The following is a 27,550-nucleotide window of genomic DNA, read 5'->3' on the forward strand; positions in this document are numbered from 1 at the left end:
CCAGCTTGCGCTGTTCTTCATTCTCAGGCCGGGTAGGACCCCAGCAACAACTCTGCGATCGGTTCAACCTATGAAGATTGAGCTCTACAATCGCAATCCATCCTCCGATTATACAACATTTTGTGGAACTATATTAGTGTCACTGAGCAGAAGACATTCATAAATTGTTAAATTCGGTGAGTCCTAAATGCAAACTTGGATCATATTGACGGCTTTGTCATTTTTCAGGGCTGCTCAGTTTTATGGTTGCTTTGTTCTGTGCAGCAGCCATTTTTAATCGCCTTGTCCTACATTCCCGTCGCTGTCTATTGCCCGTTTAAAAAGCCAAGTAAAGGTTGAAAATTATTACTGCATACAAGGGCTTCATAGTGATTCAAGCTGAGAAGGCATTTTAAATTAAATGTTTTCGAAGTGAAGTGCACTGTCAAACCTCTGGCCTGTGTGGGCTTGTTTTATTCAGCTGTACGCTAGAACTTTAACGGGATTTCGTTATGCTAGTTTTCCAACAAGCTTCGACTGTCGAAGGGAGTTTGCTGAAGCCAAATCTCTGTTTGTTTGGTCTACATACAAAAAAATGAATGCAATGAAGCATTTCAAGTAACTACAACATGGATCAAACTTACTAGTAAAAGTCACAGGCGACATTAAACCGTTAGCATTTGATGTTTACATAGCGCTTCTGATTTAGCATACCCAAGGTTAGCTGCTAACATTGTTCAAATTATGACTTTAAAATAGCCTTTTTTCGATATGCATTTACCCTCTTATTTTAATTTTGCAATTCTTATTTTTGTTATAAATCGTTATTTGTCACACTTGGAGGAAAAACTTAGTATTTTTCTGCTGAATATTTGTTGTCAGACTTAAATGCTAGCTTTAGCATTAAAGCTAACTGTCAGTAAAGGAATTTAAAAGACGATACATTGCGCTTTACCGGAATGTATTTAATTTATCACATTGTAATATATTCTGTTTTTAGTTTAAAGGATTGTAAAATTAAATGGTTTATAATTGTTTTAACCAAAAGGGTTAGTGGTCAAGCTGCTAGCTAACAAATACGAAGCAGCTGCTAGCTGGTAATTAGACAGTTGTGGGGTTTATATTGTAAAACAAATTTTCTTTACCAGTAACGTTGCAGAAATAGTTGCAACTATTGTTGCCAATATAAAAGTGGAGATATGTTTATGGATGAATTCAGACAGTTTAAGGAGTCAGTGTAAACGCCTATGCGGAGTTTAATCACGATTGGCCTCCCCTTCACTCGTATTAAATGGCACTTTACCGTTATGTTAGGATGATTTGAAAAGGTTTTTTTGTCTGGGCGAAAAATAAATCCCATTTATTTATCATTTATCTGTAGTTTTATTGTCAAATACAGTTATTTTAATTATATCTAGTATGGAACTCACTCTTCTTTTAGATGCTTCGACTGTTTAGATAAGCGTGACAGCTGTGGATCTGTGTTGTTTAGTGTCATTGGAAGACAAAAAGCTGCTTTTACTCTTATTGTTTGAAGCTCATTTGAATGTTAAATTGGTCTCAGTTGAAACAAATATCATGTCTCAAAACATGTCAAAGTGAAGGATGTATGTATAAAAACACTTGTTTATTTACTTTAGGTACAATATTATTGATTTAACATCGTATCAACAAAATTAGAATATGCTTGGGAAGATGAAATGCTGCACATTATTGCCCATAATATCGTTTGATCCTACATTAGTTTTGTGGGAATTGCAACAATTTTATAAAGACTTTATTATTTGTGGATGCATATAATTTGTTTGGTGATAAATTGAAATACACTTGTAATATACATATATAAAATACTTGTTTTCACGGTTGGTTTGATAACTGAGTGTAAAATTATTTCATAGCTGCTTCCCATTATTAGCTTGTGTTATGTCCACTGATTTGTATTTTTCTTTCAGGTGATCCCAAATGTATGACACAATTGATTTTGTTTTATTTATACATTTATTTTTATTTACAGTTCAATTAAGATGGATCCTATTTATGCATCTGGGGCTGCACATTTTCAGGAAAACATTTTTCTAACAATATTATTACCAAAGTCTGGCATAACTGTGTTGATTACATTTGACCCCCATTTTCCTCTATTGTTTTCTGTACCTGTTTCTCCATCATTGCAATTTCCCCACTATTTTCTGAATGCTTTAGTATCCTGGACGCTAAAAATATGTGTACCTCCTTGGGCAACAGTCAGTTGTAGACTGTTCCATATGTGTTTGCATGCAAACTTTAAATCCAAGGTATTGGATTGCGATAATGCAATGGCTATTTCTTGGTGTTTTGCGGCTCTTGACACATCGCTGTGTGCTCTGTCTCACCCCTGATCTTTACTAATGCAATAAGTATCAAAAGTCAAAATGTTAATTATTTTAGACTGCAGACAGAGATTGTTTTTTAGTAACATTTTCTAGCTTTTCAAGTAGAGACTTGAACAGTCTACAATTAACGTTTTAAAATACACTTAATTTTCCAAGCCTAGTCTTATTATCTTCTGCTATTTATAGTTAAGGATGCATCTTAGAACATCTTAAATTGGTAATATCAGTAAATATGGTCATGATGACATCAGTTGTGATAAATATGTATTTTCTCCTTTCTTGTGTTTCTAAATTAACTGTTTAATTTTGTACTATGTGATTTTTGTCTGATCGGAGCATCTTCTGTCACGAGACACTTTCCAACTTTCTAAGCATTTTATAAACATGTTGGATCTAAGGTCATGACGTGGAATATTTTAGACAATAGTATTAGCACTCCCACATTTCTTTGTGGTATGAATGTTTCACACACCGATATTGCGATGGGATATTTTAGGGCTGGGCGATATAGAAAAAAAGCTTATCGATAAAAAAAAATGCATATTGATCGATATCGATAATTATTGAAAAGATTTGAAACCATATTTTATGTGCAGCTCTCCCTGGACTTTTTATAATATTGCTAAATGATTTAATTTTAATAAAAAACACAAACACAGACTTCGAATTAAATCTTTATTTAACAAACTTTTTTAACCATAACAGAATTATTTTAAAGAAAAATAACTTAAGAGACCTGGGTTATGTTATTAAATACTGACAAAGAATAAACTAAAGTGACCAGAAAAGTGACCAAAATAAATATAACAAATAAATAAATGCTCCCCCACCGCCGCCGTTTCCTGCTTTAACCTGAGTTATTACTTTGAAGTTTCTGGCCCCTCAGCATTTTTCTCTCAATTGTTAGAACTACGTGGGAAACTGCCCAGAACTGAAAATATATATATATATTTTCCCGAAATTTCTGAAGATTCCTCGGAGGAGAGCCGCGCCGGGGCCTACACAGCTCGTACTCCTGCGGGTGTGAGCGGCTGAGATGATAAAAAAAAAATAAAAAGTTGGTTGTGTTATCAGACTTCGTTTTCACTGGTTCCCGACACATTTTACAGATGACTGTGGTTTGTTTTTGGTCCGACTTGCCATGACCGAAATACTGCCAGACTGCCGAACTACAAAAACCCTTCTTTGAAACAATTTCCTCCGCCTCTCCTTGCTGCGACATCTTCATGTGCTCTGTGTTGTGGTTTGAGAGGGCGGCGCTTGGTGACGGCGTGCCTGGGTCCGCGATTGTGATTGGTTGGGAGGAAGCAGTGACTAGCATAAACCTACATGCTAGGCTACAATGAGAAGGAAGGAAAACTGCGTTTCTTTTTTATCGAACTTTTATCGACCCTCTTTTTTTCTATTGCGCCACACGTCTATTGATCGATGTATATCGTTATTGAATTATCGCCCAGCCCTAGGATATTTGCATTATCGTTCAGCCTTATTGCCTCAATGTTCCTGCTCTTGTTTTGTTGTGGGATTCCATTCTGGTAGTTTCGAAAGGTTTTCGGTCTGGGTGCCTTTTTGGCATTTGTTCTGCTCTTTACGATGTAAATGAATCATTTTTCCATTTCCAAAGTGTCTGTGCCACACTTGGTTTAAACATTATTTTCATATAAGATCACAAAGGCTGGGAATTTCCATTTAATTCTATGTAAGCATAAAAAAGACATAGCATAAACTACCTATGATTAAATCCATGAACTATTTGAACGAATTGGGACTTTTAAGTCTTGTCAGGCTTTTAGCTAGGAATATTTCATAGCTTGTAAACATTGGTATATCACTGTATCATATCTTTAGGCTTTGCGCGCCGTCCGGAAAAGGTTGAAATTTAAACTCTCTGAGATGCTATTTCCTGCATTTTGTGGTGGAATCCAGCTAAGTTTTTATCTTTGTTACAATACTTTTGTCCTGATTATGGGAAGTATTGTGCTTGACTAGAGGTGGAAATTTCATAAAGAAGACGTGGCATCATTTTAGATACAATATTATATTTTATAGGTTAATTCAAATAATCAGACTGTAATGCTACGCTCATACCACGATTTGAGCAGCAAAAAATCGCCTGCTGCTTAATTTTTTTATGCATGTACACATTGAGGTCGGGTGTGCCTGCTCCTGAGGCGTGTCCAGTAACCAGATGTGTCTTGTTACAGAGGCGTCTAATGGCTGTGCTGCTCCTGTGTTTATTGTAGCTTCGCTATATTTGCTTTTATAAGTGGATAAAAAGTAACTTGAATATGTTTTTTAAGCAAGAAAGTCCACCTCAGAAGTTGTCTGTGCAGTTAGTCCATCAAGATTATGCTCCTGCCAATATTATTTTGCTGTCACAGCTATACGGACCCCACACACCGGCAGGGCGCTGTCACTGGGAATCCCCAGCAGCAGCTGCCTCAGGCCCGGTTTTTCCCCTACTGTTCTTGGTGGCTGGAAGTAAATGTTAGTGATTTTCATGTATGCGGTACAAACTGTAGGCACCAGATTATTAAAAGCAGACAGTGTACGGCCGTATGCATTGCTAGCGTGAGGCTCATCTTGTGGGTATGTTAGGGTTAAAGAAATCTTAAAGTAAATTCTAGAAATGTGCTTTCATGATCTTCTGTTGGCCAGTGAGTGAAGACTTGTTTTCACTTTTTTCTCTTCAAGTACTAGTTTCTCCAAAATGGCGGTAATCCAAATTCAGCTGTGTGTCCCACATGCCTCAGACATTTTAGATGTGATGTCCTGAGTGCTAAAAATTAGGGATGCACGATATAATCGGCCCCCTATCAGTATCGGCCTGTATCGGCCTTAAAACTGAATATCGGACATCGTCCACCCCACCGATATTTAACCCGATATTTGATCAGCTTCTGAGTTTCTAAAGTCTAAAAAAAAATACTACTTCTTCTTCTTCTTCAAACACTTCTTTTTTACAGACTTAAAAACTTCTAAAGACGAGGGAAAAATCTTCATATGCTGATATATTGCCATTTAAAAACACATATCAATCTCTTTTACTAATGAAATATTGCTATATGTCATCGTTATGCTACGAAATCCCCCGAAAATTCACGAAATTTTGCCATATTTTTATATGTTGATATATTGACTCGGTATCGATCTATTTTACTAACAAAATCTCTCAAGAATTTGCAAAATATCACGAGTTTGTAACAGAACGATGAAATTTCACAAGATTTTGAAAGTAAAATAGATTGATACCACGTTTTTAAAAATCAATTTGATATCAGCATATGAAAATATATTTGAGTATATTTTTCAAAGTGTCAGAAATGGATAACAAAACTGCTATTTTCAATGACTACTTATTTTTGTCCAGCTTTAACATCAGTATTGATATCGGTTATCGGCTACATGAGTTTTAAAATATCGGATATCGGCCAAAATCCCAATATCGTGCATCCCTACTAAAAATAGGGATCACGTTTTTGAAAATGGCTCTTTGGTTTAGAAGATTGATACATCGCCTGGACGACATTTTAGGCTGGTTTCTTGTATTTTGTGGCAATTCGTTGGTCCATTTAGAAGCATTATGTTCGGTCCATGCATTGACACTCCCTTCTTTGCTATACATTGTTGAAGTTTTTATTTACAGGTGCACTGATTACAGATTTCTAGTCGATTACCGATCTTTTAAAAAGCCTGAGATGCCATTTCAGATTTTAATCAATACAAGTATGTTTTTAATTACCAGCATAAAGGCACTAATTAGTTCCTTTCTGGTTAAATTGTCTCTGTAGAGGATATCTGTGGAAAAGATGCTTTCACATTTAAGTGACGTCCGATCACCCATCTGCCAAAATTAAGGATATCGAGGTTGATAAATCAGCAGGCCAATCAATTTGTGCACCCGTATTTTTTAATTGTATTTTTTTTTTTTTTTTTTATGGCACTAGTGGCTAATTTTTATGGACAGTAGACTGACAGGAAATGGGGTATGAAAGAGGGGCAGAGGACCACCTGTGCAAAGGACCACAGGTCTGATTCGAACCTGGGTTGGCTGCGTCTAGGACTAATGCTACGTTTAGACCGCGAGCAGCTAGTTTACATGCAAAGTCAATGGTTAATGCTATGGGTGTAAATCATACCCATCATGGCGATTCGATTCAGTGTCGATTTCCTGACCCAACGATTGGATTATTTTCGATACTCAAGAATACACCACGATTCGATTAATTGGTTTATTTATTTTTTTTTACACCTTACAGGCTAGACAATGTTTCAAATTTGAAATAAATCAATGAAAGCTGTAATATCATTATGCATTTTTTATTTTTTTTGAGAAACTACAGAAAATAACAGAAGTAGAGAAGTTGCATCCACTTATTCCTATTAAAACCTCATTCACTAAAAATAATAATACCCCTGCGCTATAGATTCTGCAAGGCCTTGCATCAAAAAATACAATACTGCACAATATCAGTGCAATGAAATACCTCGGCTCCAGACGTCTCCGCCCCCTCCGCAGACGCTCCGCTGCACCTCTCCCAAATTGTAGCTGACCGCAGACAGTGCCGCTGACAGGAGGCCGGCTTGTTTTGTTTTCATGACCGAAATTGCGGAAAACAACTTGTGAAGTTTGACCCGCTAGAAGAGCGAGGTGCGAGAAAACACTGGAATCATTTTTTCACCTGGATCTCCGCTCTTTTTGGCCCTCATGTCCCTCCGTTGTGCTGTGAACTTAGCATAAGGCCTCCGTACATGGGTTGTGTGCACCCAATGTACCGGTAGTTTTACTTGATTTGTTGATAAATGTTAACTTTTGTTGTACTCTTGTGTAACATAAGATGTTAGTGTGTCATTTTAATCATGTAAATGAAGGAAGAGAAAACAAAATTAGCCTAAAAAAATTGGAATCATATATCAGGGATCGTATATCTTTTTTTGATGGATTTTTCCTTTAGAAGGTTTATGAGAACATGAGTTTTAAAATAGATTATATCCTGCAAAAAAAGGATGTTATTGAAACTTTCCTACGTAATTAACATTTCTTTTCTTTGCAGAATCAGAAGGCACTGGGAAGAGGCGCAAAGAAAAATTTTCATACTCGATGACATTACATCGAAATGTCCGATCGTTTGGGGCAATTAACCAAGTCCAAGGATGGGAAAAGCAAGTATTCCTCACTCAGCCTATTTGACAAGTACAAGGGAAAATCAATAGAATCTCAGAAAAATACAGGTAGGTTCTGTGTCCATGTTTTTTGCGCTCTCCTAATGCTCTAAATTAAACTGTAATCATAGTTCTTTTTTGACTTGTCTTAATCTGGTGCTGCTTTGTCTCCCAGTAGTTACACGACATGGCTTGCAGAGTCTTGGCAAAGTGGCCACAGCCCGGCGCATGCCCCCACCCGCTCACCTGCCTAGCCTGAAATCTGAAAACAAAGGAAACGATCCCAACGTGATTATAGTGCCCAAAGACGGTTCAGGATGGGCGAACAAGCAGGAACAAACCGATCAAAAGAGGTACAGGTGAAAATGTTGCATGCACATTAAATTAAAAAGTCAAGCAAATGACATGCATAGCTTTTTTTCTCTTCTCTAACACTTCTCTAAATCTATTTTGAATGGCACTCTGATTGTATGACTGACACTTTTTTTTTATAACTGTTTAGGTAATTCCTTTTCTCCAATGCCAGTTGAAAAATTAGCTTCAATTGGGGTTGGATAATATGGTCGACTTATATCTCTATACTTTTCTTATATCTCGTCGGTACAGTATAACCCAAAATACAATATAAAAACTCTAGAACTGCCAAGAAAGTCCACAGATTCCTGTAAAAAATGTACTTGTTAAAAAAAAAAAACAAGCTCCACAGGTGAAAAGCACATTTAACAAGCCGATCACCTCTTCCTCCTAATATATATCTGTTCATGCATTCTTGCCTCTTTTACAATTCCTCCAACACTGATTCCTTTATTTTCCTGTGGTTAGCTTTATTATTTATATTAAAACATGTCTAGTGCTGAAACAATTAATTGAGATTAATCGATTATTGAAATAATCGTCAACTAATTTAGTAATTGATTAATCATTAACTGGAGTGTAGAGACTCTAAAACACGTCTTTAGCTGACAGCAACCCACTTAGAGCAGTTATTGTACCAAAATTGAAGAAAAAAAATGCATTTATTTATATATATATATATATATATATATATATATATAATACACATGTGTAAACATTTTGCTTTTCAGATAAATAAAAACGTTTTCCGTCTGTCAATATACTCTATCCAGAATTCCTCAAGTGGAAAAGTTTTAGTTTAATTTGCTAAAAAAATCTTTAAGGAACCTTTGGCTATCTGAATATTAATCGATTAATTGAAAAAATAATCAACGGAATAATCAATTTGCAAAATAATCGTCAGTTGCAGCTCTACACATATCAAATATGAGTAAACTGAGCCGGAAATACCTTGTGCCACTTAGGTCTTTGCTTAGATTTTCTACTTGACTAAAGGGGAGCATGCTTTCTACACGGTTAACGTAACAACGGTGTACATGCATTTATTAATCCCTGGTTCATCAGACACTCAATTTGGAGAAATGACTGCGGTGGTTTTCACCAGGGGAAAAGTCGCCCAGCTCTGGCACCTTCCCCCAAAAAACGTGAATATTTGATCACCTCAAATGGAGAAAACTTACTGTAACTAAAAGTTTCTGTGTAGACGCTTGGGTACCACTGAGCACTTTGGTTGACATTGTTGCTGGGTGCAGACTCTCTGTCTGGTGTACATCGTCTCTCATGCAGCCATTGCTTTGCAGTTCCTTCTGTTTGTGTGGTATCCTTGTTACTGAGTTAAATCATACTGCATTATATATTGCTCTTGATAAACATGCAGCTCTACTTCAGCTTAGTCTCTGTCTGTACTCTGTCCTCAGTGAAAGGAGAAGTAGTTGAATAGCTGAGGCTATGAATCTTGTTCTGGTTAACGCCTGTTAGTAGTTCATCGGGCCATGTCCGTACTTGTAACTCTTTCTCTTTTTTTCTTTTTGCTTTGAATAATAAAAATCCTCTGCGTTTTCTGGCTTCTGTCTTACAGTTCCAGTGCATCTACGCCTCTGCTGCCGGAGTCGCAGCCGCAGCTGGCTTTACAGAAGCCTGTCTCCAATCTTCAGAAGTCCGCACCCGTGACCAGCCAGGAGGTGTGTGTCTGCACCTTTAGCTGTCAGGCTGGTTTTGTTATGCTTCCCAACTATTTTAACTTCTCTCTTCCTTTTGGACTGATTGTAACTGCAGATCTAGTATAAATTCAGGTTTTACTTTAAGAACAAGTTCCTCTTGTAATTAGCAGTTTGGATATTTTGGATTTCCAGTTATGAAAATTCCTAAAATCCCTATCGTGTTTCTCCAGTAACATGTAGTCTGAATAATAATCAGCTGGATTTTTTGTACTTCCATCTCATTGAATCATCTGAATGCATATTATTTTACAACCATGTAAGTAAAAAAGTTTGATGCGGTGCTAGAATAGTTAAAATGCTAAAAAGCGCTTTTATGATTTTATGAATTCGCAGTTTATTTGCACTTTAAAACTGATTCTCTTTTGGACATAGCTAACTTTGGCAGAATGTAATATCCAGGTTTGGGATAAACCTTATCAAAAAAAGTTAACACTAGAACTACCAGGATTTGACAATCATTTTCTCTCAAAAGTCATCAAGACTTAACTTTATTCCTTTTCACAGAACACAAACACAGGTGGACCAAAGCAATGGGCCCAGCTAAATGGAAAGGCAGTAGAGCCAGATGGTAAGCAAGCTCCCTTTATTTGATCCTTTATGTTGTTTAAACACCTGCAAGATTTTTGGTCTGCTTTAAACAGATCAGTGTTTGTCCCCCACTTCGCTCCAACATTCTCGTGAAGTTGTAAATAAGTTCCAGCAAGCAACAACTGGACCAAGGCCCACTTTTTGAACTGGCCTCTGCCTGCTTCCTAACGGCTCCTGGCACGGTTCACTGCAGGTCTAATACAAACCCGCGTTGATCCCATCCTCATACAGAAAGCATGCATCTTTTTGGGCTTAGTAAGCCACCCTGGTAAAGGACATCGTATGGAAAACATACCTGATCTGCTTTCTGTTGCTTAGCAAACATTTCTGCTGGCAAACAATGGAACTAGGATGTATTCTCCAGAATTGGAAATTAAAAGTCTTATATCTAGAGAACTGAGCTCCTCTAGACACCAGCATTATTTGTCCCACTGTAATAATGGCATACATTTGCAGAACAGAGGTGCTGCTTGCAGGGCTCTAGTTTTCCTTCATCTCCATGTCTGTACTCTGTCCCGCCATTATTTCTAATTAATAGAAGCAATGACCTCCATGTGCATGGCTTTACATTAAGAGGTAGTCCACTTGCAAAAAGTGTGATTTTGAATTAAAAAGCTAATAGAGAAATAAAGTCTGCTTTTAAAGTCCAGACCAAAGGGCTGTTTAGAACAATCAGTACTTAAGGATCTGTGATTTACTTTCCTGTTACACTTATTCTCAGTATATAGCGCGCTAGATTTGGTTACCATACTTGTTTGTTTAACTACTTCAGGTTCAAGGGCCTTAAACCGACTTCAGCCCTTCTCTCACGAGGAATTTCCCACCCTGAAGGCAGCTGGAGAACAGGACAGAGCTGGCAAAGAAAGAAGCGGCTTCGATCCGTCGTATGGGCCCGGACCAAGCCTCCGCCCCCAGAGTGAGTTCAGTTCGTTCTTACATCCCTACACAAGCTAATATACTGTGAAACCATCTGATGGTTTAAAGAGATAAGAAGAATCTGAAATGTGTTTCCATAAGTTCTCAATTGTGATCACATGACCGTCAGCAGGTTTTTGTTGCTCCTTTAAGTAATGTGTAAAACAAATTAGATTGTTTTCAGTTTTTTTTTTCCAGTCTTAAATAAATTATTACACATCAATGTGAAAATTTTTAACAAACTGAAAATCTGATGGTATGTCATATTTTTTTCCCAAATGTTTTATGGTGAAAAGCATTGTACTTAGGATAAGTATTATTTTACAGAAAGTATTATTCTTGCTTCCTAAATAACTTAGTTTTTTCTGCTTTGAAGATGTGACGAGTTGGAGGGAAGGTGGTGGCAGGAACCTTCAGCCCTCCTCCCTGACCCTCAGCCTCCCAGCAGATCCTGAGGGGAAGATCACTGCCCTGGCTGAGACTGGCTCTCCGCCAGCCTCCTCGCATCCTTCCTCTGCCACCGGCACCACCTCTTCCTCTAGTGCAGTGAGCGCTCCGTCACCGAGCCTGGAGCCCAAGGAGCCTTCCCTCAGACCTGCCCAGCCAGTACGCAGACCAACCGTCCCTACTGCCCTGCAGTATCAGCTTCACCACACGTCAAACGCTGTCTACCATGACATGTTGCCTGCATTTGTAAGTATTTGTTTGCTCTCGACTAATTGGCTTTCATGGTAAAACAATGACCAAAAGCTTGCTCCATAGCTAGATGTCTAATGCAGCGTGTTTTATTTGATATTTTCAGATGTGTGCTAAAGAGACACGTGAAACTACAACCCCTGACAATGTTACAACCACTGCAGCAGCCCCAGCCCGATTTGACAGCAAACCCACTTTTAGACCAAGCTTTACCAAACCTGAGCTTGTCAAGTAAGTAGTTTGCTAATAACTGTTGAAATGTTACTACTTATTATTGGAAGGGATGTTTCTTTATTCTCCTCTTTGATTACAGCGGAGATTTAAGAAGAGAGAACCGCTTTGTCCGTGCTCCACCTCGAGTGTCTTCTCAGCCCATCCGCAGGCCCAGTGAGAGACCATCGCGTCCAGCCATCATTAATCCAGAGGACCTGAAGGATCTGGATGACCTGGACAACGATTGTGAGGATGGTTGGGCTGGTCAGTATTTTTCCCTTATTTTCTAATGGCATAGAGTAAGGCTGGACGATGAACTGGATTTTTTATAATAGTGATACTGATACGATAACCGGCGATAATTTTCCCATATCTGTAAAAGAAATAAGTGTAATTTAGCAGTTTTGCCAATGTGCGCTAGTGGCTGGTATTTTCTTCCCCCTTAACACACTGCAGCATGTGTGTAATCACGTGACTCCACCGATCCAGTCAGAAGCTAAAGCAAAGAGAATGGCGGATAAGTCCAGCGAAAAAGCTTCTAACACAGCCGTAACAAAATTAATTGCATCAGTTAATCCTCTGGAGCCGAGCGAAAGCAGAGATGAAGAAGTAAAGAGCATGTTGTCAGAGTTAAGCGCAGGCAGAATGGTTCCGAGAATAAACAATGCACATTGTTCTTGTTGCACGCTCAGTTTGGTGGCACCAAAATTACGCCGTAGATTTTGAGCTAAAGAACACGAAATGCAAAGTTTGCCTTAAAACTGCCGGGACTACCCAAAGAAAAACATCCAACCTCCATCACCTACAGCACAGCCACGCTGTTGAGTTCAAAGATTTGCAAAAAGCTCCATTACCTTTGTGCAAAAATGTTTGCATGAGAAATAACATTTTTCTCCTGTTCAATGAGACATTGTTGAATGTTTTAACCTGAATGGGTACAAGACTTTAATATTTAATTGGAGTAGTATTTAATGTGATTTATTTGATAATTATAAATACATAAGTTGCATTTCCTGCACATGCCTTTATTTCTGATAGAGGAGCTGGAGCATTTATCGTGCATTTATCGTTATTGAGGTAAACCTTCCAATTTATTGTGATATTGATTTCTGGTCATATCGCCCAGCAATAGCATAGAGCCACTTTTGCGAGTGCGTTTTTTTTTTTTTTTTGACTTTCTTTTATACGATCAATTAGTGAATGCATCATGTTTATTGTTTGAGCAACACTTTGTAATTTATTAAGTTAAGATTTTTGCTGAAGGTCTACAGATGGATCTTAAACACCTCCTTTAAGTTTATTCCTTGTCCTTTTTAAATTTTTGGGAAAGTTGCAGTAAACTTAAAAGCTAACGTTTAAAAAAAGTAGCAAAGGCCTTTTATGTTGTAAATGCATTATTTATAATTGCAGGTTTTAATAAACTGAGAAGTGAGTAAATGAGTTTAAATATTGATTAGTTTAGATGCACTCCAGTGAATTCTTGTTTTACAGCAGTTTTCCTTATTGCATTTACTTTTTTCTTTAGGTCTTCATGAAGAGGTTGACTACAGCGAGAAGCTCAAGTTCAGTGACGATGAAGATGAACACTCTACTAGTGATAAAAATAAAATGTGGTATGTTGTTCTATTGCCCATTATATTCTGATATTCAGTCATGGGCTTCAGCTAAAAGGATTCCTGCTTTATGTTTGCAGGGCTGAGTGGGAGAGGGAGAACCAGCGAGACTGCCAGTCCTCTCTTAGCTCAGGAGACGCACCTTATTCTCAGGAGGGAGCAGAAGAAAATTATTCATCCCATCACCACCACGAGCCTCTAAGGAAACCCATTGGCAGATATTTGTCTACTGACAGTCAGGTAAAGCACAACTTTAATCACTTTGATCCAACTCTTTCCAGGGTCTCTGGCTGAGATTATTTAGTTTAAAAATGTGTCCCTTTCTATTGTAGCTTGAGAGATAATTGTTTGCTATTGACTCATTTATAATGCTAATTATTAAATGTGGATATTTCAAAAGCATGAATGAAAAAGTGTTGAACAGTGACGCCTATATTATCAGTCTTATTTATATATTGAATTGCTTTATGGGGCTAAACAGAAAAACCACAGTGACCCAGCAACAGACTCAGACGATCACCAGCGTTCTCAGAGTCAAGCACCAGCTAGGGCGAAATACATGTCGCCTGAAGTATCCGAGGCTGTTGAAAGAGCCCGAAGACGGCGAGAGGAGGAGGAGAGACGTGCTAGGGAAGAGAGACTAGCTGCCTGTGCTGAAAAACTCAAAAAGTTGGATGAGAAGTTTGGAAAGTCTGAAAGACCTGCGTCAAAGGTGGAAGACATCCCGAAGGAGGTCGAGGGCAAAGAAGTCCCACTTTCTCCAACCCGGGATCACAATAAAGGCCATAATGAAAACTGGCAGTACGCCACAAAAGGTAGAACAAACTTTCAGAGAAATATTCCATCTTAAACATTTTCGTAAAATGCTAACAGAAGGTGATGGATGTTCTTATTTTTTGTTTTTTTATGTACAGAAGGTAGTGAGTGTCTGCCTGTCAACTCCTTTGTTGGCCAAAGCTACCGTGATGAGCATAATCGCAGCAGTGACGATGATTGTCCAGAACCTTCCTCACCTTCGGAAGACTATGGTGGGCGTCCAGCCTCCAAACCTGTTCCACCGCGCTTTCAAAAGCAGCTACAGCAACACCAGCAGCAGGTAAGTTGACCTTTGTTCTTTAGAGAAAAAGACAAACTGAAAAATCTTTGTCATTTACTGGTAGTTTGTTCATCATTTCATAATTGTTCTAATCTGGGCGCTTTGTAGGAACAACCCCCCAAAATGCAGCATTGGCAGCAGTCTGGTCACCCCTCAAGCTCAAGTCATTCCCAGCGGGGGTATTATCCCCCACATGTTCTTGGATTTGATCCCCGCTGGATGATGATGCCAACTTTCATGGATCCACGCATGACACAAGGACGCTCTCCTGTGGACTTCTACCCTGGTTTGTGTTCAGACTTCAGGTTCACACTAAAGTTGTTGATTTACATCAAAAAAGTCAATGTGAAGTGGTGCTTTAGCCAGACAAAATTCCATCAACAAATTCACTATCAGACATTGAAGTTTAGAAGAACATTACCTGCCATTTAGGTTGATCTAACATCAAAAAGGCAACTTTATTTTTAAGTTTTGTTACTCCAGTTGGATTCCTTCAAAGCTTATGTTTTTGTGTTTTTATGCGTTTATTACCTTTTTTATTCATCAGGTATGGTAAAACCATGGTGCATCAAGACCACCTGAACAGTCCTAGCTCCGACGAGGGATGCCATTCCAACCTACAAGAGAGACGGGCCCCGTCCACTGAGCCTTACCCAGTTTGGAACAAAGATGGCTACCCATTGCGGAGCTTCACTCCTCCCTATCAGAGACAGAATGAAAGCTCAGATGGTGATCTGTCAGGGGAAAGGTTGGTAAAAAAAAAAAAATCCCTGAATGTTCAAATCCTAAAATTAAAATGTGAGAACTATAAAGTTCTGAGGAATTATTGATGCTTAAGCAGCTTTGATGATTAAATAAGCTTAAAATAATCATCATTTTACATACTCACTGAAATTATGGCACATGGTTGTAGTATTTTTAAGAATGGCAAAAAACTTTTCCCATTGTCTAAAAGTTTTCCCTATCCAGCCATCATGCTTTTAGTGCATACTTCCATCCATCCACCCATTTATTCCTGGAAATTAGTTACTTCCTTTAAAGAGTTGACTGAGGGAATCGAGAACAGTGAAAATAAGAATAGGGAAAGCTACAAAGCTTTAAAATGCACAAACAAAAATAATGGGAAGCCTGTTGAGTTATTTTCCTAACTCAGAACTTTTGATGAAGTTTGTATTTTTTATCATTATTGAATTAAAAAAAAAAAATATTTTTCCCTATTTTTGTAGAGGAAATATTGCCCCTTCCCAGCGGGACGCCTTTGAAGATGGACCTAATCAGAGCTTGACAAACAATGATGAGCCTTCCCATAGCGCTTACCGTAGCCGAGACTCTGATAAGGAACGCAAACACCATGACACGGGCCTTCTCACCACTGCTCAAAACCTCTGTCAGAAGAATGAAGCCACAAAGCAAGATACAAGAGATAAACACCTGAAAGATGGTCTTGACTCTTATGAGACCATAGACGGATCCCAGGAGGGCTGGAAAAGGGATGGAGGGGGCCTCAGTTCCCCGAACCACTGGCCTGAAGCTGGTTCTACCAATAGTGTTAATCAGGCATCTGAGACTAGTGGGCGGCCATTGATTCGTAGAACTGGGCCCATCAAGAAACCAGTTCTGAAGGCACTCAAGCTGGATGATAAGGAGAATGAAAAACCTAAACCTGAGCCTGAAGAGAAGCCTGTTCCCTATCGTCTGGAGAAAGAAGTCCTCACTAATGTTTATGATTTGAAGAAAGACAACCAGCCTACTAATAACAGGCGTCCTGCATCACCTGTTGTTGAGAAACAGCCTGAAGAGAGACGGCGCCAGTCACCAGCTCTTTGCAAAACAGACAAGCCTCTCAGCACCCACAGTGAGGACTTCCCTAAGGAAACTACCTCAGTAAGCAGCCGGAACCAATTAGTTAGAGAAAGCCAGGAAAAAAAACGGGAACCTCAGGCCCCACGCCGCAACAACTGGATTTTCATTGACGAAGAACAAGCTTTTAGTTCAGCCAGAGGAGGAGGTAGAGGCCGCAGTCGAGGGTTCAGGGAATTTAGCTCCCGAGGTGGAACTCGTGGTGGCCGAGGCGGGGATAACCTTAGGGGAGCCTATAATAACACTGGTGGTACTCAGAGGCCGGCTAGAGGTCGAGGACCACCAAGAGATCTCTTGAAGGTTGAGGAGTTCCAGAGAGGCAAACCTCGTAGACGAAATGTCAGCGAGACATTGAGCGAAGCATCAGAGTATGAGGAACTTCCCAAGAGGCGAAGGCAGAAGGGAACAGAAAATGGAGAAGGGTACACAGAGTCTGGTGATGTTAGTAAGGCAGATAGAGACTCTTGGAGATCAAACAAGGTGTACACTGATGAACAGACAGCCTCAGATAACAGAGAAAAGGCCAGAATGAGGGGCTTTGGAGGCCGTGTTTTGCCCCCTAGACTGAACACGGCAAACGGCTACAATCGAAACTTCGGAGGTTCGAGGGATATTTCTTCATGGAGGGGCCGCGGTCCCCATTTCAGTGGCAACAACAGCTCAATGGCAGAGAATGGAGGACATGGTCCTGGAGCGGAGGTTTCTTACTCCCGCAGACCATTAACAGAACGTGAGGCTCTTAAGTACACTCCTAAGTTTTCAGGCTCTTTCACAGAGAATGGTGGGGAAGACCGTGAAGGGGAATACTACTTTGAGAACGACAACTCCGACAGACAGATGCTAAGGAGGCGGCGTCCCCCACGTCAAGACAAACCTCCCCGTTTCCGGCGTTTACGACAAGAACGCGAACCTGGTTCAAATCAGTGGACGAGCGATGAGTACATTAATGGAGACTTTGCAAATCCCTGGCCGGCTCGCCCTAAAGGAAGCGGAGAAGACCATTGGCCCACTGGTCACTTCTCTGGACGCTCCAGTCAGCATGCCCAGACAGAAGAATGGGAGACAGGATCCGACAACAGTGACTTTGACTGGAGAGGGAAGCAAGGTGGGAGTGGAAATATGGCAGTGCAGGGACACGTTGACATTACCTCAGACTCTTGTCACAGTGAATTTGGCTCTGGTGAGAAGAGGGAGCTCTCAAAGAGAAGCTTCTCCAGTCAGAGACCGCTGGTTGAGCGACAGAACCGAAAAGGAGAGCCGTCACTGCTAGAGGCAACCAAGATGGTTCGCACACCTGAAAATCCCCCTGCTCCGACATCCAGCAGGAATGAGAGTTGGCAGAATGGAGGGACTTCTTGCAAGAGGTTAGACGGTTGTAGTTATGCCATCTTGTTTGGATATCTGGATTTTTGTTTAGCGGAAATGATTAAAATCCTGTTTTCTTTGTCTATGTTAGCAGGAGTCCAGATGACTCTGGCCCAGTCTACAGCTTGGAGCCCCAACCAGAGGACAGGGAGCCCAGTGAGCTAACAGGAAAGAAATTAGAAAAGGAAATAAAAGCATCAGCTGTAAAGGCAGACTTCGCTGAATCTCTCACACAATACGAACTCAGCAGCTACCCCCGTGAGTTTTCTTGCTATTTATTTTTAAATGAAACAAAACTTGCTAAAGCTGTCCTGTAGCTCTCTTCAAATGAAATGAAGAGAGCTTTTAACTTACAATTTGATATTAATACAGACATTACTGAACAACAGCAGTAGCTTAATGTCCTTTGCAATGATTGTTTATTTTGTTTTTTTGTTTTTTACACTCTCTTCTTTCTGTTAGTTGATCCTGATGCAGGGGGACAAAATGTGGATCCAGATGGTTACCAAGATGCTTTGTCAAAAAAGCAGCGCCGACCACAGGAAGATGAGAGGCGGAGAAAAGAACAGGGTGCCGCTGTAAGTTTAACTATAGGCTCAGAGTCAAGATTCTAACTTCAGTCCAAGAATTCCAGCATTTGGGTCTTAGGGAAAATGTACAAAGGTTACCTAGGTAAATTATATGTCAAAATTATTTATAAGTAAAATGCCCAGTAATGCAAAGTATTAGTGTGGAGGATGACAGTCATTATTGTGAAAGCTTTTTTGATATGAGTTCTAAAATCTTTTGACAGCAACCACAAATATAACTTTTAAGAAAGAAATTTGTTGATAGTTGATCAGAAATGTATAAATGTTTTAACATGACTGTCTTCTTAACAGGCTAAATCGCCACAAAGATGAAAACAGGAAGATGTTTTATATTAAACACTTTTATGTGGCATTTTTTATTAGTAAAATGTTTTCTTTGTTAATTTTACTTAAGTTTTAAAATACTATTTAAAAATACTTTCTTTAAATCAGTTGTTTGTTCTGAGGTTAGACTTCCTCTGTTCCTGACTTTAAAAAGGACAAAATCTTTCACAAGGCAACTGAGTGAGTCCTTGGCTTTACTCTTGATACTCTAAGCTTAGATCTAAGCTCTGCACGTATGCTGGTAATAATAATCTCACTGGTTTCTAGCCTTCAGTTAACTGCAAAGTAAAACAAAGCCAGGAAGGGGTTGTCTTATCCTGCTCAATCGGAAGTAGCCAATCAAATTACAGCGTTTCCACGGAAGCGTCCCTTGTCCCGCCTCCTTGATTTTGATGGATGTGTGACAGTTTAGTTTAAATTCATGGTGTGCTTCAACACAGGATCGGGAAATAATTTATAAAATCATTAAATGATCGTCCTGACTTCTTAAAGTGAAATCAATATATTTAATCTAGGACTTTAAATATTATTTATGTTTTAAATGTTCTGTTTTTTATTTTATTTTATTTTTTTTTACAGTTTTGCATTGTGGCAATTGTCACCTTCCATACAGCACTTATCATAGGTGTTTTATTTGCTAAAATAAAAAGTGTTGTTACCATCTGTGGAAAAACAGGCTGCTGGTTTTAATTATTACAGCTTGAATTTTTATTAGTGACATTTCACTTTTCTAAATCTTAACAGTTGGTTTTCTAAGAGCTATTTCTAGTAAGAGTATGTAAAAGTTAAGTTGCTGGCATGCCATATTGCATTTATTTATTTTTTATTCAGACTTTTATTTTAATTTGTATATGCAGAGTGTATACAAAATAAAATGTTGTTTTATACAGCTTTTAGACTGTAAATAAACATTTCCATTCCATAAAGTGCAGCAGTGATCTAATGCAAACAGCGTGGGAGAAAAAACATGGTGCAAAACGCTTTGATATGGGAGTTCAGAGCATGCAAAGACAAATGTATATGGTGCAAAAATGCAATACAACTTTTTTTTTTTTGTTGGGTTCCTTTTAGTTTTTTCTTATCAGTGTCTGTTTTCAGCTCATTTGTCTTTTATAAGTAAATCATAAAAATCCAATTTAGAATTCATTATATAATTAAATAACTGACCTCAGTCCATTATCAAGATTTCAACAACACTGTTGTTAATTTAAAAAGTAAAAACTAATTACAGTCCAGACACACTTGGAACAGAATTTTTATGTGATTTATCCTGTTCCAAGAAAGAATTCTCAACTATAATACCTCTTTGATTGTACTTCTTTTTTTGACTCCTATTCAGCTTTATTCACCAAATGTAATTGTTTTCTTTGGATATTTGTATATACAGATATTAGGGCTGAATGACTTTCCCCAAAAATCAATAGATTTATTTGCCCAACTCTATTAGATATAGTGTGTATATATAGTTACAAATGATGTGGATAAGATAAGAGGCTGAAGTAGAGCAGATGTGTTTGCTATAGAACATCTTTTTGACAGCCCTAGGGAAAGATGTTGCCATGGCGATTGTTTTTTTGTAAATTCTGTAGACGTTTATGCTAAGAATTGGTATAATTTCTGCTTGAAACCAGTTCCTCTTTATTTTCTTTAGGTACAAGTCAAGAATAGAACAGCCACGTCCAAGATGCCACCACGCTTCATCAAGAAGCAAGGAAATATGAGTCTGGAGCAAACGGAGGAAACAATTTCCTCAACGAACAACCTAGGAACTGAAATCTGGGAAACCAACAGTTCAGGTGGTGTCTCTTTTCTTTCTTTATTTTTATTTATTAATATCTGGATTTTCATTTAACTGAAACATATTTTCATTGAGTCTTTTTCTATTCTTGTCCAATAATTTTTTTTATCTGTTGTAGCTCTTTCTGTTCAGTCTTCAGGGGGAGACTCGTGGACTAAACAGGTGTCGTATACTGCGAGTGAACCCAACTCTGAGGTAGTGTAAGGCAACTCCTAAACAGAGCTGCCTGCTTTTGTTGTTAACTGTTGAATACACTTTTCAGAATTGTCCCACACCCCACCCCACCCCTGGTGTGTGTGGCTGATTATATACTAATATATCAATTTTGGGTAACCATCACTTGTCTAAGTTTTAACACAGTGTAACTTTCCCCCCAGGATTCTGATGCTGGCCCAGAACAGAGTAAAGAACAGCACAAACCAGGGCCCATCGGAAATGAACGTTCCTTGAAAAACCGCAAAGGCTCAGAATGTGTTGAGCGACTAGAAGGTGGCCCAATTACTCCAGTCAACGGTGTGGATCTCCATGTGGACAGCGTACTTCCCGTCCCTCCCATTGAGTTCGGTGTGAGCGCCAAAGACTCTGACTTCAGCCTGCCGCCTGGCTCCGCCCCCGTACCGGTCTCCAGTTCTGTTAACAAGCTTCAGGATACACTTGGCACTGATGTGAGTAACTTGACACATCAGTCCAGACATATGGAATATAGTATCCAACTGCTTATGGTGAGAAAAAATGGATTTAATTTTGGTTGCTTGTTATGAAAGTGTAAATGGTTGATATTAAATGTTTTCCCAAAACAGACCTCTTTAAATCAGAGCATCCCAATGCTGCGTTCCAACCACCTGCAGCCTGGCATTAGCCTCAACACCATCTTCCCTACTGCTGACCTCACTCTCAAGGTATTGGAATCTTATTTGTATAAAGAAAAAGCAACACATATATTATGTTAAATCATTAATAATTAACTTTGTTTATATGGTGAAATTTGTGTGGTTTAGATTTGTTAAATTATTAAAGTTAACCAGGTGTAAAATAATGCTTGATTCTTTCTTTTGCAGATGGAGTCGGCACGTAAAGCCTGGGAGAATTCTCAGTCTCTCCCGGAGCAAGGCTCACCCGGCGGTAATTCCTCAGGTGCTCAGCCTCCCTCTAGTGCAGGTTCATCTAGTGGAGTCAGCTATAGCTCTTTTGGAGTTTCTATGCCTCCAATGCCTGTTGCATCGGTGGCTCCTTCCATGTCCATGCAAGGTAGAGTTTTTTGTTTTTTTATCATACCTCACTCTCTCACTTTATGTGATCTAATCTCAGACCCGTTTGCTCCGTAACCCCAATCCAGGTAATCCTATTCCTCCGTTGTACATGGACGCTCACGTCTTTCAAACTCAGCCACGCCTCGTTCCTCCCACTATGACCCAGCAGCAGACCTATCCACAGGTAGAAAAACTAATCCACACACAGACACACCAGAATAAACAGATGGCTGTAATTTTGCGACTTCTCGCCCATTCAGGCAGCAGCAGCTCAGCAGATTCCCATCTCTTTGCACACATCTCTTCAGGCTCAGGCTCAGTTGGGGCTCCGTGGAGGTCTGCCCGTCTCTCAGTCGCAAGAGATGTTTAACTCCATCCCCCCCTTCAGGTATACAAAGTTAAAATGTTTCATCAAGAACAGACATGAATTTATCATATTTCTTTCTCTCGTGTATGTGAATCTCTGTTTTTTTTTCCTCGTTTCAGGTCCCAGGTTTACATGCACCCCAACCTATCACAGCCCAACCCTATGGTGCTGTCAGGTGGGGCCCCCCTAAAGGGTCCTTATTCAGCTTTTCCTGGCATGCAGCAGTCAGACATGGTGAAATCCCAGTCAGGCTCCCACTACCAGCCTATGAACGGCAACCAGCAGCTCGTCTACGACAGCCAGATGAATCAGGGGCCCGGTATGGGTTCTTCACAGCTGATGGACTCCCAGCTCATTCAGGTAAAATTAAATAGCGAAAAATACTTTCAGAGTAAACTCTTAATTGCTTCTTTCCAAAGTATTCACCTGCTTCCACTCTGATATTCTCAATGAAATGACATTAAAGATTATGTAGACTATTGTTATAAATTAATTATTTATTTCCACAGGTGACTGTACCTCTACCTGGCTCACAGCTGCGCTATGGTTCAGCTCAGCAGCACCTCATCCTCCCACAGTCAATCCAGCTGCAACAGGGACAGAACCTGTCAATGGGGGGGCCCCGCCGAATGCTGCCACAAGGCTCCCAGGCTGCTGTGATGACTGGCAGCAGAGAGGCGAGTCTGATTTGGGTTTTGATTAGCATCCTTCAGTTCTCTTCTTAAATCTAACTGCTTGTAGTTGAAGTGAATAAGATTGACTTAAAATCAACTCTTTTTCCTCCCTGAGAGCATTAAGGTCCATTTAACCAGGGATGTGTTGTCATTGTCTTTGTGTCGTGCTGATTTCAGGGCTCACAGATGGAAATGAAGGGATTCCAGTTCTCTGAGAAGCCCAATCATTCTCCAGGTTTATCTGGAGGTTCCTACAGGTGGGTGGGAAATTACTTGTCTTGCATACGCTGATAAATGTAAAAATGCATATAAACTCTGTCCTTAAGCTTAATAACAATCGTTGCTTTTCAGGCCAGGGTCTGCAAGCCCCAGTGGGAAGCCCTCTGGTCCCAGTGGGCCTATGGGGCCTCTGCCTACACTTTTTACACAGCAGGTGCTCATTTTTCAAATTTCTATTTGGATGGTATTTTTTCTGAATGGGTCAAATAAACTTTGTCTGAATGCCATATACACCATTTAACAAATAGCAAAGTATTTTATTGGTATCTGCAGATATAGCATATAATTCATTACTTTATATCTATGCTTTTATTTCCCACGGCTTATTTCTTCCTCCCTTGTTTTTTCTCTTATGACTGTCAGGTTTCACCTGCTCAAGGCAGCATGGTAATGCACATGCGACCCCCCACCACTGGCCCCTTCCCCAGTCCAATTCAGAGACCTGTCATGCAGGTTAACAAACCCGTCATCATCCGCTCCCCCCCTTACCCCAACCCCGGCCGCGACCCCTCCCATTCCACCCCTCCTTCAGTCCCTGAGCCCCCAGTCAAAGGGTCAGAGGATGGCATGAAGGTGAGCCACCCACTATAAATATAGGTAATTTATTTTTATCCATTTCTTTTCCTCTATTCTATATCCTTTTTGTATTTTTCTTCATTTGAATTGTCATTAAAACAACCAGTTTTTACTGGCATACCATAATTTTTCTAGTTCATTGATTGATATCAATAACTTTTCTATTTTTCGTATGAGAATGGTCAAAAATGTTTTACTTTTCTTTCCCTTTATAACTTCAACAATTAAAAGAAATGCCTATATCAGGTAGATAAGAGCTATATTTTGAAGAAAAAAAATATTTCTAATGTAAATAATTATTGTCCATAATTAAGATATACCGTTGCAGTTTTGCATGTATGCCATGTTTTTGTATTAGTTCTGATTAAGCTCATTGATTCATTTAAGTCTGGTAAATGTTTCTGATTTGCTCATTTGTCTTATTGTGAAGATGATAAATAGACAAAATTGCTGGATTTATTTTATCTGCTAGATGCACCAATCCTATACGTCTGATTTCTGGTCTTTTTTTTCTGTTTTATTTCCTAAATATAATATTGGTTCAAAAAGAAATCCAATTTCTTTTTAGAAAAAGTATATATATTTTTAAGTATTTTTTTTTTGTTATTGCTTCCAATGTTTGGATTAATTAAATATTTAATATTAAGGGTAATGGGAAATCATATATTTTTGTTATATTAAACATCTAATCAGTGTAACAGAGTCAAAAATACACCCAAGTTAAATTACATCATGTTTTTTATGACTTTATATATTCCTCAAGCTGTTTTATAACTTCTTTTTGGACACCTAAAATGCACCCACTGGGTATTCATTCATCAATTGAAAACAAAAAGAGAAACGGGAAGGGAAAAAAAAGAATAATAAAAAAATTTAAACTTTTCCTTTTATGCTTGTTTGGTGTGCAAGTCCGTATTCTATGCTCCTCTTAATTTTTCTAATTTTCCTTATGTAGAGCAAAGCATTGCGAGAAGTACGCAAAGCTGTGGGGGAGGGCAAATCGCCACCAGGGGGCATGACCAGCAAACTCCAGGAGCCCTTACCCACCATGGGTCAGGCTAAACCAGCACGCACTGGAGCCATCAAACCCCAGGCTGTCAAAGTAGAAGAGGGCAAGGCATAACAATGGACCTTAAAGATCCTCACCACCACCGACCCTGCCAGCTCAGAGATCCTCCATGAGATGTCCGGGTCTTTGAAACAGAAGCAAAGCGGGGTGGGGGGTGGGTAAACTTGGAGTTACAATGAATTAACCATGAACTCCCAGAACTGGACACTATTATTTCACACCAATTATAGAGATATATAAATGAATATATATTATGCATACACACAGACCATCTTTTAACCTGAGCTCTCCAAGGTCCTCTTTAACTTATTATTAGACCCTTTCAGGAGAGACTGGTTTGGCAAAATATTTGTTTTGTGTTTGTTCTCGGTCGATGATGGAAAAGAAAGATGGCCAACTCAAAAGGTTCACTCTTCATGCTGTTTTGCCAAACTGTATTTGCTTCCTGTATTTGAACTGTAGCCCTCCAGAACAGACAGGACATTTAACATAACCTACTGTAAGAAGCAAAGTGTGTTATTTCCTATTAACAACTTTGAAATGCAGTTGGGCACTTCTTCCTTTTTTTTTTTTTTTTTGTCATTTCCTTTCAGATTTTGCTAGTAAATAAAGGTTACCTTCATGACCACCCGTTCAATCCACCTGTGAAAGACTTGTTTTATTAATTCATCATGGGAAAAAAATGATTTCCTTGCATGTCAACATTGTGCATCAGCCCAGAATTATGTCTGTTGGAGGTACACAACAAACCCCACACGCTATCAGAACTGCTTAGATTAGTGGAACATCTATTTTTTTTGTTTTTTTGTTTCTACATTCTGTTGCTCTACTATGTGAAATTAAAGGAAAAGGAAGGACATTTGACGGGATCCTATTTCTTCCGTGGGAAAGTCACAGGCATTGACGGAGTGTGTGCATGTGATGAGCTGGATGTGTGTGATCTTGCAGGGCTATCATCAAGCAGCTGGCAAAGTTTCACCAACACTTTCTATATACTGTCAATTGCTCAGTCGCTGTAAGGACGCAATTAAAAAGTGTGTTTTTGAAGGGGTAGGGGCTTAGATGACATAAAAAACTTAAATGTATCAATGAAATGAAAGCTTCCCTGTTGCTTTGCCTGGGTTGGTATCAATTCACTTATCTGTATAAACCTGATTTATAAGTGATGTTTCTTTCCTATATACCGTAGTTATCTTTGGATGTTAGCCGGATATTAAAATTCCCATCCTACTGAACAGCCCTGTCAGGAATGGGAAAGGCGCCTCCTTCAGTCAGCATCTGGTCTCTGCAGTGGCACTAGCAATAAACACAACCTAACTAATCGCAATCGGGGGCCAATTAGACAACTTTTTAATCTTGTTCCAATCAGCACCAAGGACTGCTTACTGCTTAAAGTAATGTCTTTTTTTCTTTTTTGTTTTGCAAACTCCCAGAACTCTGTTACAGAAATCTTTTTTTTTTTCTTTTCATTTTAGGTCATAACTCCTCATCTTTAAAACCTACAGTAAAAATGTTATTACTGGTTAGATGTTCGCATCATGTTCAAGGACACTACAACATGTTTCTCTTTATTACAGTGTTTCACTGGTTTATATGTAAATGCATACTTAACTGTACAGTCATGCCTTGTCAATGGAGCGTAGAGGTGGAAACATTTTATTTTGAAAAATGTTGTGGCACTATAAAAGATTAAATGTTAAGCAAGTCACTGCGTTCTTTACATGAACTGCTTTCCTGTGATCAGTCTGTTGGGCTTGGAGACTTTTCATATTAGTTTTTGTAAAAGTTCCTACTTTTCATCATTGTATGACCACAGATGCTGCCCTGACTTCTTTTATTTTGGGCTTTTGTGATGCATTTTTTTCTTTTTCTCAGAGGACCAGTGCATCTGATTCAACGCTTTATCCATTCAGCTATTGTTGGTTCAAGAGAAACGGTTCAAGAGAAAGAACTTATTGAAAGAAAAAAAAATCAAGCAGTGGTGGTTTCTTTTGTTTTGTTGATTATATGTACTGAGTCAAATATGAGAATCAAGTTTGCAAATGTCCAACACCCATGAAGAAAATTATTGCCCAATAGTCTTTGATTTTTTAAAAATCTATTATAAAGACTGTTCCATATTTGATGTGTGAAAAAAATGACTTTTTTAAACACCAGCATTGGCCCTCCACACAGGTATCGCCAGCTTAGATTTGCTGTCACTTGCTTTAAATATTTTCTTTACAAGTTCCATGTATATGTTGGGCTCATGATACTGCCTCAGAAAATACTAAAATCATTTTCAAATCCAAAAAGTGTTGACTTTTGATTTTTATTTTTTTTATGAATGATGAATGCCCTAAGCACATGGATATAGTTTTGGGAGGGAATGGGGGGGACATGTCCCCTGCACTTTTTCAAATGTCCGTTTTTGTCCCCTGCACATTTTACTATCCAAAAATGATTCAATTCAATTTAGTTTATTTAAAGCGCCAATTCACAACACATGTCATTTCAAGGCACTTTATAGTTCAACAAATCATACAGTCAAATTGATTAAAAGTTTTCTAAGGAAAAAAGTCGATTGCATTGACTCGGATGCAATCCCTCATACTAAGCATGCTTGTAGTGACAGTGGAGAGAAAAAACTCCCTTCTAACAGGAAGAAACCTCCAGCAGAACCAGACTCAGTGTGAGCGGCCATCTGCT

The 27,550-nt window shown here is 39.0% G+C and overlaps 1 protein-coding gene across 1 annotated transcript; it reads left to right on the forward strand.

Moving 5' to 3' along the window:
• prrc2b (proline-rich coiled-coil 2B) lies at window positions 1-27,156 on the forward strand. Its single transcript, XM_038294970.1, has 31 exons — window positions 1-176; window positions 7,406-7,583; window positions 7,690-7,867; window positions 9,448-9,550; window positions 10,094-10,157; window positions 10,950-11,093; window positions 11,469-11,785; window positions 11,895-12,019; window positions 12,102-12,265; window positions 13,527-13,614; window positions 13,695-13,854; window positions 14,096-14,429; window positions 14,529-14,710; window positions 14,819-15,015; window positions 15,258-15,458; window positions 15,937-17,934; window positions 18,027-18,193; window positions 18,398-18,513; window positions 20,501-20,645; window positions 20,766-20,842; window positions 21,025-21,312; window positions 21,448-21,546; window positions 21,706-21,895; window positions 21,984-22,081; window positions 22,158-22,285; window positions 22,384-22,624; window positions 22,774-22,941; window positions 23,116-23,195; window positions 23,290-23,371; window positions 23,581-23,790; window positions 24,749-27,156. The coding sequence occupies exons 2-31, from the start codon at window positions 7,469-7,471 to the stop codon at window positions 24,914-24,916; spliced, it is 6,627 nt and encodes a 2,208-aa protein (XP_038150898.1). The 5' UTR covers window positions 1-176; window positions 7,406-7,468; the 3' UTR covers window positions 24,917-27,156.
• Window positions 27,157-27,550: the final 394 nt, after the last annotated feature.

The sequence above is a fragment of the Cyprinodon tularosa genome, unplaced genomic scaffold (genome assembly GCF_016077235.1).
Source record: "Cyprinodon tularosa strain WSP-4 unplaced genomic scaffold, ASM1607723v1 ctg349, whole genome shotgun sequence".
Lineage (NCBI taxonomy): Eukaryota > Metazoa > Chordata > Actinopteri > Cyprinodontiformes > Cyprinodontidae > Cyprinodon > Cyprinodon tularosa.